The sequence below is a fragment of the Syngnathoides biaculeatus genome, chromosome 6, assembly GCF_019802595.1.
Source record: "Syngnathoides biaculeatus isolate LvHL_M chromosome 6, ASM1980259v1, whole genome shotgun sequence".
NCBI classification, from domain to species: Eukaryota; Metazoa; Chordata; class Actinopteri; order Syngnathiformes; family Syngnathidae; genus Syngnathoides; species Syngnathoides biaculeatus.
In genome coordinates this window covers 33,133,062-33,147,954 of record NC_084645.1, presented here as the reverse complement: position 1 = coordinate 33,147,954, position 14,893 = coordinate 33,133,062, and the positions used below count along the sequence as shown (strand labels likewise).

General features: G+C 43.5%; 2 protein-coding genes across 7 annotated transcripts in view; one reads left to right on the top strand and one right to left on the bottom strand.

Moving 5' to 3' along the window:
* stra6 (signaling receptor and transporter of retinol STRA6) overlaps window positions 1–10,127 on the top strand; it is a 30,485-nt gene extending 20,358 nt beyond the window's left edge. For 5 of the 6 annotated variants that reach the window (XM_061822548.1, XM_061822549.1, XM_061822546.1 and 2 more), the window contains 5 exons: window positions 150–267; window positions 445–546; window positions 1,515–1,678; window positions 4,708–4,845; window positions 8,087–10,127. In XM_061822548.1, the coding sequence (XP_061678532.1) occupies window positions 150–267; window positions 445–546; window positions 1,515–1,678; window positions 4,708–4,845; window positions 8,087–8,298 (734 nt within the window). In that variant the 3' untranslated portion in view covers window positions 8,299–10,127. The remainder of the gene's footprint in view (window positions 1–149; window positions 268–444; window positions 547–1,514; window positions 1,679–4,707; window positions 4,846–8,086) is intronic. The other variant, XM_061822550.1, reaches the window with a different exon arrangement.
* islr2 (immunoglobulin superfamily containing leucine-rich repeat 2) lies at window positions 9,563–13,259 on the bottom strand. The gene is made up of 2 exons (XM_061822544.1): window positions 13,080–13,259; window positions 9,563–12,378 (listed from the first exon to the last, which is right to left on the bottom strand). The coding sequence occupies exon 2, from the start codon at window positions 12,367–12,369 to the stop codon at window positions 10,249–10,251; it is 2,121 nt and encodes a 706-aa protein (XP_061678528.1). The 5' UTR covers window positions 12,370–12,378; window positions 13,080–13,259; the 3' UTR covers window positions 9,563–10,248.
* Window positions 13,260–14,893: the final 1,634 nt, after the last annotated feature.

The window sequence follows — 14,893 nt, the reverse complement described above, 5'->3', positions numbered from 1 at the left end:
GGATTAAAATTACAGATGCAGCCCCCGTATTGAAACTCATTATAATGTGCAGGTGTTTTTTTTTTTTTTTAATTGCACTGAAATACCTGTTCCAGCAAGTGTTGGGGTGTTGTTGAATGCCCTCTAAGTACCATCTCTCCCCACTGTAGGCATGATGGTCCAAACCATGGTGTTCTTCCTCTGTCTTCTTATCGCTGTCTTCCTCATTGTCATGCCCATCTTGCACGGACAGAACCTCATTCTTTTTCAGATCCTCTGGAGCATGTGGTGAGAACAGACAGTGTTATTCCCAACCCAATATAGTACTAGTTAAAGAACGCTAAGGTAGACGGTGCCGTTTGGTCTCGGTCAGGTTGCCTGTCTTTGACATGCAAATAATTTTTGAAGTGTGTCTGTTTCTGCACATTGCAGGAGGTGTTTTGATTGTTGACTTTGTCACTCTAGGCCTTTCTGGCTGATGATTCTCCTGGCTGTGCTGTTTCAGCATATCACTTCGAGGTTTTGTTTTATCAAACGGAAGAGTGGCACACGAGACCTTGACAACAGGTACTTCAGAATCTCCATGAAAACAAATACAGGAAAACTCAAGTCCTGATATAATTTCATCATTGTTCAGCATATGTTAGTGTCTTGTTTATTGTTAGGTCCCCACATTCATATTTTCATACGGTTATAAAGCCTTTCTATTGGGGTTGAGGCGATGGAATATTATCAGAATTCATTATTCTACCGATCATCCCATTGATTATTCAAGTAATCGCGTAAAAATGGATTTTGCATTATCCGTATACCAAATATGGTTTTGAGATACAGGTAATGATTTTTGTCCACTTTGGGCTGCTTTCCTCATGTTTCACAGTATAGTGAGTGTGACTTTGAATGTTTTTATCTTGAAAAGGTGGGACCTGTCTAGCTGAGTGATGTGAGTGATGTCAGCGAACGAGAATGTAGAGTTGACTGTTGTTGGCTCAATCTAGCAGCTGGCCATTAACTGGCTCACTGTTGGGCAGTGTGCGTGTTGGGTGTCAGTTGTAGGTGTGAAACTCATATGTGAATGTGTTTTTTACATATATTTTGTGGCCTTTTGTTCAGAAATAAAGCAGTTCAGAATGTGCCGGCAACTGTGTCTGTACTTGACCGTCTGTGGAGGGATTGAAATTCATTAAATGAAGGGTGGTAGAATATATTAAGACATTGTCTTTTACGTCTTTTTTCTGATGCTGGCTCACACTTATTGGTACGTAATTCTTCAGTAGTAGAAAAGTGATGAATCAAAAAATCTGCGATCTGAAATTCTATCCAACACTGTGGGACTGTGATACCGCGATATAGCGAGGGACAATTATAAATACTTTTGGTGGCATTTTAGTTTGGTGGTATGCTGGTAGGTTTTTCTTATTCAAAATATCTGCCTTTGCGCAACAAAGGTTGGGAAACACTGTTTTAGACTGTACTTTATGGTGCGACTTTCCTTGTACGTACTGTAGATTCAGGCTCCTCTCGCTCTCTCACAGGGGCAACCTCTTCCTGCTGACTTACCTGCTGTTTCCAGTCAATGTTCTCATCGGGGTGCTACTCGCAGTCTGGCGCATGATCATCACATCCTTGTTCAACATTGTTCACATGGGACGCATGGACATCAGTCTTCTGAATAGAAATGTGGAGGCATTTGATCCAGGTAAGCCTCTTTGGATATTGTACAGAGACATACTAACCGCCTGCTTTACAAATGGCCACATTATGTTCCGCATCTGAGGATGGTAGTAAGTTGTATGTAAGTTGGAAGTGTTATTCTATGTACCCACGGGATGCGTTTTGGGTGTTTCATGCGGCATGATAACATAAAAAGTCAATGCAGTTCGCGTGGATAGATGCCATCTTTCGTATCTGGTGGATAGGTAGCATCGGGGCTGAGGCTTTGAGCAAGTCACAAGTAACTGGCAAAGATCAAACAAGTCAAGTCTTCACTAAATTTCAAGCAAGTTACAAGTCAAGCCAAACAATCTCGCTCAATAGCAACATATATTCACACTTTAGCCACTTGCACTCTGTAAGCCTATCTGTACTTGCATTAGTTAACTGCACTGTACTGACTCATTCACAACCACAGTTTTTTTTAAATGGTTCCAAAAGCAGTCTCTGTACTGTCTATGACTTTATTGTTTTCTCTATTGAGCACCTAACCAACACGTTCATGTTTGACCATCTATTTATCGTGAGTTAAAATGTAAAGCTATCGTACCTTACCTTGGTTTATGACTTATCACGATGGAGGAAGTCTCTTATCTTGAAATTGCACACCTTGAGTGATGCTATTCTCTTTTCCATATTTTCTCAAAAACACAATCCTTGAATCCAAGTTTGCTTCGAGAAACCTCCATAATATGTTTCATGGAGTATGCCATGTCACAGCATGCAGGTGAAGTGGTAAAGTTCACATGCACTATAGGGGAAATAGCTTTAAATTAAAAAAAAAACAAAAAAAAAACAAAAACAGATGGCATTGTAAAATGCCACGTGTCTAAAACAGCAAGACTTGTCGCGTCATGGAGTACGTATTACAGTGAAGAAAATGAGTATTTGAACACCCTGCTATATTCCAAGTTCTCCCACTTAGAAATCATGGAGGGGTCTGAAATTTTCATAGTAGGTGCATGTCCACTGTGAGAGAGATCATCTAAAAAGAAAAATCCAGAAATCACAATGTATGATTTTTAAATGATTTATTTGTGTGATACAGCTGCAAATAAGTATTTGAACACCTGTCCATCATCTAGAATTCTGACCCTCAAAGACCTGTTAGTCCGCCTTTGAAAGTCCACCTGCACTCCATGTATTGTCCTGAATCAGATGCACCTGTGTGAAGTCGTTAGCTGCATAAAGACACCTGTCCACCCCATACAATCAGTAAGACTCAAACTTGTAACATGGCCAAGACCAAAGAGCTGTCCAAATACACCAGAGAAAAAAAAATGTACAACTCCACATGACTCGAAAGGGCTACGGAGAAATCACCAAGCAGCTTGATGAAAAAAGGTCCACTGTTGGAGCAATCTCAATCGGAGTGGAGCCCCATGCAAGATATCACCTCGTGGGGTCTCAATGGTCCTTAGAAAGGTGAGGAATTAGCCCAGGACTACACGACAGAACTTGGTCAATGACCTGAAAAGAGCTGGGACCACCGTTTCCAAGGTAACCGTTGGTAAAACACTAAGACGTCATGGTTTGAAATCATCCATGGCACGGAAGGTTCCCCTGCTTAAACCTGCACATGTCAAGGCCCATCTTAAGTTTGCCAATGACCATTTGGATGACACAGAGGAGTCATGGGAGAAGGTTTTGTGGTCAGATGAGACCAAAATTGAACTTTTTGGTCATAATTCCACGAACTGTGTTTGGAGGAAGACTAATGATGAGTTCCATCCCAAGAACACCATCCCTACTGTGAAGCATAGGGGTGGTAGTATCATGCTTTGGGGAGTTTTTCTGCACACAGGACAGGACGACCGCACTGTATTAGGAAGAGGATGACCGCGGCCATGTATTATGAGATTTTGGGGAACAACCTCTTTCCCTCAGTCAGAGCATTGAAGATGGGTCGTGGCTGGGTCTTTCAACATGACAATGACCCAAAGCACACAGCCAGGAAAACCAAGGAGTGGCTCTCTAAGAAACATATCAAGGGCCTGGCGTGGCCTAGCCAGTCTCCAGACCTAAACCCAATAGAAAATCTTTGGAGGGAGCTGAAACTCCGTGTTTCTCAGCGACAGCCCAGAAACCTGTCTGATCGAGAGAAGATCTGTGTAGAGGAGTGGGCCAAAATCCCTCCTGCAGTGTGTGCAAACCTGGTGAACAACTGCAGGAAAACTTTGACCTCTATAACTGCAAACAAAGGCTGCTGTACCAAATATCAACATTGGTTTTCTCAGGTGTTCAAATACTTATTTGCAGCTGTATCACACAAGTATATTGTTAACAAAGCATACATTTTGATTTCTGGATTTTTCTTTTTAGATGATCTCTCTCACAGTGGACATGCACCTACGATGAACATTTCAGACTCCTCCATGATTTCTAAGTGGGAGAACCTACAAAAAAGCAGGGTGTTCAAATACTTATTTTCTCCACTGTATGTCAAATTGAGTCCTATATATGTTTTAGCCATAAGTCCTTAAATTGATGATCTCAGTCTGACTTCAATCATGACTCGAGTCTGTGACCTTTGCTGCATAATATTTTAACACTTTAACCGCAAATCTTAATTTCCCTGCTTTCTGTTCACTGAAGTCGTACAAATGATTATCAAACACAATGTTGCATTTCGGTCACTAATAATGACTCATTTCAGCCGTTGTGGCTTCAAATGGGAATGTTTAAAAGGCAGGCAATTTTCTCTGAGCAAACACTTGCGTAGGCTCCAGAAGCAGTGCACCCTGTCCGCTTTTCCTCGCTTGACTAAGTGCAGCTTGTGTAACACCTGTACGCGGCGCAGTACTAGGGACTCTAATTGCACACCGTTCTCAGAAATAGCTGCAGATTTAAGACATCTGTTGTCAGCAAAAGCAGGTTCTTAAAAAGGAGAAAAACCCATTTGATTGTCTGGTCATTATTCATAATTGCCTCCTAGCCAACATGGAGGGTTGTGTACGACGTTTAGTGATTTCCCCCCCCCCCTCCCTCTTCTCCGCCTCCTGTGTTTGTCTGCAGCCTACCGCTGTTATGCTCATTATCTGAAGATTGAGGTGAGCCAGTCCCACCCTGTGATGAAGGCTTTCTGCGGGATACTGCTACAGTCTGCAGGCCAAAGGAACAATGTCGTGCAGAGGTCACAGGACGCTGAAGAGGGTGTGTAGCGCTTAAAGAAAACAGGCGTCATATCTTACACGACTGAGCTCATATGGAACCTTTTTTAGGGAAAAGCATTCTCTTGTGGATTCGGGTTTCGGTCATAGACACTTGTAGACAGTTTTCAAAGAGTGACTAGTGACTCTAAGCAACATAAACGGGAGATAGCTCGGCCAGCCCTTCAGCGTTGCGCGGACGACTTCTTGAATTTGTCCAGAGACGCTTTGACATTCAGCAGCATGTCTCGGAAAAATAATCCCATCAGGACAGTGTGTCGCACGCGCCACAGAAATGAAAGCCGAACTGATTTAATATGTGCAGAGCAAATTGAGTCTTGTGTGGAATAATTTACAGTCCTGTGGTTTATGGTCTCAATAAAATCTTTCGTAACGTATTCAGCGGTCCTATTGGTGTGCCTACGCTGGCCAAATGTTATCAGCAGATACCATGTGTTATTTAAAGAACAGAAATAACGACTTCAATGCTAGATTGGGGGCAGGAGAGCAGAATAAGTCACTGATAAATGAGGGGGTCACCCAATAAAGTGCACTATAAACACAAAAACACATCAGGGCCCTTTTAGATGTAAAAATGTGCCTCCTCGCTCAATGGATAATAACAATAATGTCGTATTACATAAATTAATTCTTTTGGAGCCGATTACGCAAATGAGCTGCTCTAATTGCCTCGTTACTATTCATATAGTCAAGGGACTGAAGCGTTGTGTCTGTTAATGGTGGAACCAGAGTGTGTGTGTGTGTGTGTGTGTGTGTGTGTGTGTGTTGTGTGTGTGTGTGTGTGTGTGTGTGTGTGTGCGTGCACCCGTACGTGTGTTTCCACCACGCCTAGAGGATTACAATATGATTGCTTTCTATTATTACTCTTGTCATATCTGTATGGTCCTCAGAGTCCTTCACATTTTATTGTTGGTTTAGTACCGTAGAAGAGATGTGCACTTACCACTGACCACAATATTAGGGACACCTGCAAAGAGATCCAACGCAACAGTTGTATTTTTTTTATTATTTAGTTTTATTGGAATTTAGAGGCTTGGTATTGTGGCTGTAGTTGGCAGCATCATTTTGAAAAATGTTTTTTTTTTCTGACTTTTCTGTTTGTTTTTATTGGACTAACCGTTTTAATTAAAAAAAAAACAAATATGCGTCATGTTTGTCATTGAGTTATGACAGATTTCCAAATGCTGAACAATTGAACTTTTTGTGAAATAAAATTAAGGTCAAGAAGCAATGTTGCTGCATTGCCAGTAGCAATTTACAACATATTCCATCAGATTGCTCATCTCGCTACCACTTTCAGCCACTAAGGGGGTATGTTTGTATGGTTTCACGGGGTTGCTATGATATGCTCTGATAAAATATATAAAATCCTTGCAAATCTATCCCGAAGTGTTCACGTGGATTTTTAGAGAATCACGTGTATGCCATTTTTAATACAGCTTTTGTATCTCATTTTATGCTGCAGGTGTACCTCATGAGGCGTCCAGTGAGTGAATACACAACAATCCCATTTGTATTCGCTCTCCGCATTTTTCCCCTCGTCTATTGTTCGATGGAAAAATTCACCTACCAGTATTTCTGGCGTGCAGTGCGGCCATGAACTGCAAGCGACCCTGACAGTTTTTTCGAGATACGAGCCGTCATGGGCCAATATCTTTTTTTGACTTGTGAGCAAAAAATCTAGGATATGAGCATTGTATGGTGGCAATGAACCCAACTCACATAGACTTAAGAGATTTACACGTTGTGTTTTTAACCAAACAAAAGTGCTCTGCGAGCTTAACGCTGACTCCTAATGGGAACCACCACAGAAGGGCTAACTGATACCGTCAGTGTCAAAACGGATATTTAAACAAAGATAGTGGGGCAAAACGGGTAGATGTACAATATGACAACACTCACAGGCATACATTCTTTATCCTCTGTGAAAAACGAGTGTTACTGCTAGACTGATGAGCTGAAACAGTCGTTGTGGACAGCCTCTCCGTATGTCTGTATAATAGCTGATCCCAGGTGGCCAAGGTGCATCCACTGGAAGGAGGGGCACAATGTTTATCCATCGATTTTCTTTTGCCGCTTATCCTCACGAGGGTCACGGGGCGTGCTGCAGCCTATCCCAGCTGTCAACGGGTAGGAGGCGGGGTACACCCTGAACTGGTTGCCAGCCAATCGCAGGGCACATAGAGGCAAACAGCCACACTCACAATCACACCTCGGGCCAATTTAGAGCGTCCAATTAATGTTGCATGTTTTTGGAATGTGGGAGGGAACCGGAGTGCCCGGACAAAACCCACGCAGGCACGGGGAGAACATGCAAACTCCACACAGGCGGGGCCGGGATCGAACCCAGGTCCTCAGAACACTGAGGCCAGCGCTTTACCAGCTGATCCACCGTGCCGCCTGACGTTTTCATCAAGTACATTATTATAGTGCTGTTTTTCTCATTAAAACACCTTGTAAATATTTTTGTGGGGTCTTGGGGGGAGGCTGGAATAGATTAATGGAATAGCCATTCATTTAAATGGGGAAAGATGATTTGAGATATAAATGAGCATTTATCTTGTGTTTAGCTCTTATCTCAAGGCGCCATCATATTTTCAGAAGCTTTCTATAGCAAGTTGAGCTACCACAAGATGGTACCAAAGCCCAGGATATTAGAGTACTAATTGGTGTTAGAGAAGTACTGCATGTTGATGTTTACAATTGTGTACGTTAGAAAGGAGCTGAGTTTATCTTGGGTCCACTGCATGTTCATGTTTATATGCTGCTAAAATAAAATTGCCCATGTATGTTATTTTAAACATTAATTGGACACTCTAAATTGCCCCTAGGTGTGATTGTGAGTGCGGCTGTTTGTCTCAATATGCCCTGCGATTGGCTGGCAACCACTTCAGGGTGTACCCCACCTCCTGCCCGTTGACAGCTGGGATAGGCTCCAACACTCCCCGCGACCCTCGTGAGGATAAGCGGCAAAGAAAATGGATGGATGGATGTTACGTCAAGTTATGTCACCTGAGTTAGAAATGTTCAGACTTTCTTGAGATATATATGGTTTGTAGTGATTTCGTTTTTTTCACTAGTAATATAAGAAATTTTAAGTTTAAAAAAATGAAAGGTTTTAGGGTGTGAGCTCAATGACTTTTCACAATTCGATCCCTACCCTTCACCAACACTGTATGTGATATGATCCATGTTATGATACCACGCTGTACGTCTGCGCTCAGGGATCCAGCTGGTCCAGCAGGAGAAGAAGCACTCGAAGGTTTCCGGCGCCAAGCGTGCCCGAGGCCATTGGCAGCTCCTCTACACTCTGGCCAACAACCCCTCACTGGTGGGCACCAGGAAGCACTTCCAGCAGGGAGCGGCCGCCGAGAGCTTTGTCAACGGGAGCCTGAAGGGCAGCAAGAAGGAGGCCGAGGCGGCCGTCTGCAACTGAACAGCGGAGGCTGGATTGTGATGGATGTCAATGAATGATGCAGTCCTGTTGTTGTTTTTGTTGTTTTGCCACTCCTTACTTAGAGCTCAGTGCCTCTGCATGATAATGATCATGTCTACCCCCCCCCCCACCCCCCTTAACATGTGCATGTCGATGGGAGGAGCTGCTGTTGGCACCATCCAACCATCTTGATGTTCAATCCTCAAAATACAGACTGGAATACCACTTATTTGCCTCTCTGCCAAATGCAAGGCCGATCATTCCGCTGTCACTTCAGAGCAAACTAAACGCATTCATGTGCCAAGCAGCATGTTAAGTGGGTATTTATTTGGGTCCTGCCTATTTATACATTTAGAGAATCATGTTTCACATGCTGGGTTGTCGTTTTCCCGCATTTCAATTTTTGTGTGATTACAAAAATCTGGTGACAGGCAAATTCATACATTTTATTTTTTATCTCACTGCCTTTCCCGTGTTGTTGCCGCATCTGTTCGCCTCTTTTTTTTTTTCATTTGAAAAGTTTTAAATGAAAACCCCGTGAATATACTTATTATTAAAGATAAAACAGGAAAATACGAGTGTTCTCTATGTCAAATCGCTGAGAGAGAAAAAAGATCGGAATGGACGTTCATATTTAATATCTTAATTTAAAAAAAAAAAAGAATCACGCGAGTTCAGTATAAAAACAGTCGGTGGAATGGGCAGCGGCAATTTAAAAAAAAAACGTTTCAATTTGTCTTGCGTTGTATATTTGTCTGGAAAGTCAATGAAAATTCCACAGAAGACCTTTTTTTCGAATATTTTAATAATTCCACTTACAAGAAATTATATCAAAAATCTCGAAAGCTCACTTTGTTTTTCCATTTTACATCATGTGTAACAAAAAAGAAAAAAACCTCACGAGTATATTAAAGTACAAGAAGAAAGAAGCCGACGGACGCGCTCCTGCGTCCTTTTGTTTTGGGGGCTTCATAGAAATTCATTTAAAAAATTAACAATATTGTACAAGGCTTCACAGTACAGGTTGACAGCATCTAACAACAAAATAAAAGAAAGCATCTACTGGTCGAAGAAAAAGCACACGAGTATAAAGAGCGGTGACATCATGCCACGGACGATACAGGATGACGGCTCGGCTCGACTCGGTTCGGGCTCAGTGGCGCACTTCTGAAGCCGCACGTCGTGTCGGGTGAGATGGAAATTAGAGGTCAATATTTTAAAAATTTAAAATCCAGAGAAAAGTCTCAGTGGGGCCGTTTGGCGGACTTTTTACATCGTGTTTCGCATCCAAATACCGGTGATATTTCCTGAGAGGCTTTATTTTTTTTTTATACCCAAACCGGATTAATAAAAAATGTCTTTACAAAACGGATTCCTGCGGTCGGTGCGAATACATTTGGAATGATTTGTCTCTTGTGTGTTTGCATCTTTTTGTGCCTGGGGAACAAATTTGCAACCGCGCCACAGAATCTTCGGTGTGCCTTCAGATATCATCAAATGTGCTACTAAAAATTGTAGCTTTACAATTTCAGATATTTGTTCCCAAAATCAGCCTCCTATTTCTTTACTCTAAATAAAGTATATTTTTATAGCTGCGCCCGCGACGTACTTTGGCAGAACAATTGAAAGCCCTCGCTTGAGTAGAACTTTTTTCAATCTTTAAATTTTATTTGTTTTTTTTGTGCCATTATTTTTTTAAATGTAAAATGCGTGCCTTGGCTCAGTAAAGATTGGTAACCACTGATATAAAATAATCGCAGCCGATGATTTTTACAGTGAATAAGCGCCTCTTTTTTTTTTTTTTTTTTTTTGGTGCGTTTCTTAACATTACAACAGACTTTTACAATCTCCGTGACTGGCGAGTTTTTTTTTTTTTCTGAGTTTAAAAAAAAAAAACAGGGACAAATCAAGTTTTTGGGGGCTCATAAGGAAGATGATCTTACACGGCTCTCAGCGACTCGGCTGCTTGTAGTTTCCGTTGATCTCCTCGGAGATGTTGACCGCCTCCGCCCCCAGCGGTAGTCTGTCACTGTACTCGGAGCCGACCTCAAACTCCTCCTGGTTGGTCTTGGATGAAGAGCCCGGGATGGATCCCGTAGCCACGCTGCCCTCTGCATCGGCCTCTCCCTCGGGGGGCTCCCCCTCCCCTTCCATCTCGCTGGGGTTGAAGGTCTTCTCGGATTCCACGAAGGAGGTCCTGCGGTCAAAGTCGCCGGCCATTTGCTTCTCTGCCGCCGGATCGGGATTGTGCGCCTTCATGATGAGCTTGTAGGTCTTGCCTTGGTATTTGTACAGAAGGTGGCAGCAGGTGGCCCCCAGTAGGGGCACTGTGGCCAGCCCCAGGAGGAAGATGCTCACCACCACGATGATGAGAAGAGAGGGGATTTTCTTCCTGGTCGTGAAGACCACTTGGACCTGACAATCCTGGCCGCCGTAGGTCAGACAAAGCGTATAATTGGTGCCGGGGTGCAACCCGGTGAAGTGATAGGAGTTGACCCCCTCTTCGATGTTGGACCACTTGATGAGGGAGTGCCCATTCCCGGTGTCCACGCATATGTAGAGCATATCCGGGCCGGCCTTCCCGGAGGACGACAGGTACAACCCCGCTGGCTCCTGAATCACCGTCTCCGCGTTGTCGCTTTGGCTCAGGTGAAGGTTGGACTTGCTGCGAGCCAGTTGCAGCGGATTCAGCTTGACCTTGGCTTCCGTCTCGGACACCTCCAGGGCGATGACGCCGAAGTCAAAGGTGTACTGCTTGAGGTCGTCCAGGCTCATGTTAAAGGCGTGGTTGGAGACGTACTCGCTGCCGTCTCGCACGCCACACTTGCTGGTGAACAAGGGATCCTTAGAAATCCCCTCATCGAGGGGGCCATCTTGTTTGTCGGCGGGACCGTCCGGTCTGATCTTGGTCCTGTCGTCAGCCTTGGACCAGTTGATCACGTTGTTTTTGGAGCTCTTGGGATGAGTGGGCTTGTTGAGGGACGGGCGGATCTTGTCCACGGTGGAGTCCGCCGTCGCGTGTTTTTTGCTCACCGCCGGGGACAGTTTCACGGTGCTCTCGGCCTTGCCCAAATCGTTCACTGCCAGGCAGCTGTAATTCCCGTCTTCCTTTTTCGTCAGGCGAGGGACGACTAGGGTGCCGTTTTGAAAAACCTGGAAGCGACTGTTGGTGGTTTTGTCGTTGATGGGCAAGTTGTTAGCCTCGCCCGTGGAGGGCAAAGGGAACAGAAAATTCTGATTACCTGCAATCACCTCCCAGCTAACCAGTGGTTTGGGACTTCCTTTGGTGTCGCAGTTCAACACCACCGTTGAGCCCTCGAGTAATTCTGTGATACCAATATCGGGCTGGAACGTTATCGTGACAACGGGAGCCTGACAGTCCAGTTTGGGGATTTTTGTAACTGTGACACCCTTCAGGTGATCGGGGGCCTCGCACACAATCGAGCTGGGCTCAGGGACCGAGATCTTGGCGGTGGCGATCCAGTCCCTTAGCCACTCCAGGCTGCAGGTACACACGAAGGGATTGTTGTAGATCTGCAGGTGGGACATGGAAGAGAGCGCGTCAAAGGTGCCCTGGACGATGGTGGTGAACTTGTTGTTGTTGATGCGAAGCGAGCGCAGGTCTTTGAGCGTGGAGAAGGCGTCCTTGGGGAGGTTCACCATCTCGTTGTTGTTCATTTTCAGAAGCTGCAACGCGGTCAGATTCAGCAGGTCCTCCCACGGGAAGTTGACTATTTTGTTGTGGCTGACATCCAAGTTGCGGAGTTGAACCAGGGGGGCCAGAGTGTCCGTCTCGATGGACACGATCTCATTGTGGGCCAGCCATATGGAGGTGACCTGGGGGATGTTGACGAAGCTGCTGCTTTTCAGCGACTTGATCTTGTTGGCCGACAGGCCCACGGTGGTGACGTTGGAGGGCAGACCCACCGGCACCGTCAGCAGGTCTTTGTAAGCGCAGTCGGCAAACTGGTGAGCGGATTTGTCCTGGCAGGTGCATTGCTCCGGACAGCAGCGCACGCTCGCCAGCAGCGGGCTCCACAAAGCCAGGAGCGCCACGAGCCTCGGCGTCATTTTCTGCACCTGCAAGACGCCAGGAAAAATTCACAAAACCCGATTTGGGATCCAATAAATGTACATTAAAGGCCACTGAACAAGGGAGAGCAGTTGAAATGTGCATTGAAAACATTTAAATTCCATCCTTCTACATGGGGTGTGGGTCGCAGGGGGTGCTCCCCTCCCCCTCATGATGCCACCCTGGGTGTCTGCCCATCTCGCCCATATCAGAACCCCCCCCCCCCCCCTCCGATGGCATATATAGACAACAACAACAAAAATGCATTCACACCACGTTCACACCAATGGATGATTTCATCTTCAATGAATCGAACATGCCTGGTTTGGGAATGCGGGAGAAGTCAGAATAACCACACAAGTATGCAGGGGTATTTGCAAACATAAAAAAAAAAAAAAAGATTCAAACACCGAACCTCAAAACTGCAAGGCAGATGTCAAGTTCAAGTGCTCACCACTATTGCAAAGTGCAACCCAATAATAACATTTCGTCAGAAGGTTCTAGTACAATTGAAAAATACAATACATTTTGTTTTTATTTTAGAAAAACTGGTGAGTGCACTCATAACATCAGAAAGTGACAATTTGGTCACGTTATCGCAACTTCCATCATTTGCATTTTTGTACACCACACGTGAACCCCGTGCATTTTTTTTTACAATCTCTTCCTCCATTAACTGCCGCATTTATTGAATTTTGAAGGGACTTACCTGTCCGATGGTAACTTAAATTGCGCTTCCTGTCTATCGCAGTCCACTTTTCAGTCAAAAAGCTTCAAAAGGAGCGTGGAAAAAAAATAATATCACGAGTGGATCATTTCACATCACTTTTGCTGCGATGGGGCGTTGGAGGAAACATGTTTTGGTCCTGGTGAGCAGTTTGTGGTCCGTCTCTCTCTCTCTCTCTCTCTCCCCCTCTCTCTCTCCCTCTCCCTCTCCCCCCTCGTTGTCGGATCCTCTGCTGCGCGCGCTCCCGCCACCGAGCAGCCAGCAGAGGCATCGTCGGGAGCGCGCAGCCTCTCCCACATCCTCTCCTCGATTAAAGTTACAGCAGCCAAATTCATAATTGAAGAGCTTGATGATTAATTGATCAGGCAGACCCAAACACAATATTTGACCTCATTCGGCTCGCCTCCAACCCCCTTTTGTCTCGGGATCGAGACGAACAGAACAAACATAGAACAACAACAACGTTTAAAAGGGAAAAAAACAGTTTGGAAGCTTTAAAATAATATTGATCCCCAGAACGTCACAGTAGGCTAATTCGTCCTATGTATAATTTACCATTTTTTTTTTTAAATAGCCTGTACACGCCCAGTGCCCTTTTATTAGGAACACGTGCACAGTCTAACGAGAGACTGGACAAGAAGATTTGAAAAAGGAAAACCCCCTTTTTAATTATAGCAATGCTCTGTTTTGTTGCTATTTTTTCCTCACTTTTCAAATATTCGATTTTAGAAAAGATATTTAAAATCCATTGCATTTTTTTGTACCCAATCGTGGCTACATTAGTGAAGTAAATCGTTAGAAATAGTTTAGTTTAGTTCTATGAAGAATAAAATATATATTTTACGTTTTTAATTTTGTATGTGTTTCATTTATACAGTTGTCTAGAATCTATTCTGAATAAAGTGTGAATGTGTACCTAATATTGTGACTCTGTACAGTATATTAAAATCTTTAAAATAACACTGACATCTAGCGATAGTATTCTGTTATTACATGTGACTGTAATTTTTTTTTTCCCCCCTTCATCTGTCCCACATTTAACTTTGTGTTTTCCTACACTAGCTAAAATTACAGAAACACTAATAATCATAGTTAGTGAATTTCTGCCAGTTTCAGTCAAAACTGATCATCATCTTAGTATCTGGTCTCAGATCTTGTAATTTGTACTGTAATTATGTAAACTAGGTAATTTTCTACATTTTTACATGCGTAGCAGCGCATCAATGTACTCTATTATGAATTGGGAGGTGTGTGTTTGTGTGTGTGTGTCAGTGAAGGGGTCCTTTTTGTGATTGTGTGATTCTTTTTGGGTGCTAATCTGATTCCATTGGCGTGAATCTATCGCTAACTTCAAAGACTGCCTTCAGAAATGGGATAAATCCTCATTTTTTCCCTTTTCACTCGATATCCCTGCTAAAAATTTTCTATAGAACATTTCTAAAGAATTTCTAAAGAACTATAGAACTTTAAGACCAAAGTCCTATAGAATTTCTATGGAAATTGTTCTGTACAAATTCTATACATTTTTATAGTTTTCTATAGAATTTCTATAGGCAATTTTTAGAATGGAAATCCCACAATGACTCATATGGATCGGTTTTTAAAACTTTGTTATGAAGTTAGGCAGCAAAGTTTGACTCACATGTCTGTGATTTTAGATTGGAGTCAAATTGAAACAGCAACGCAGAAAATACATAATATTGAATTTCTCTTGTCAATTTTTCTGATGGAGTAATCCAAAAGTAATTGGAAGTAATCAAGTTGCACTACTTTAATTAATAGTGTCGTAATAATGT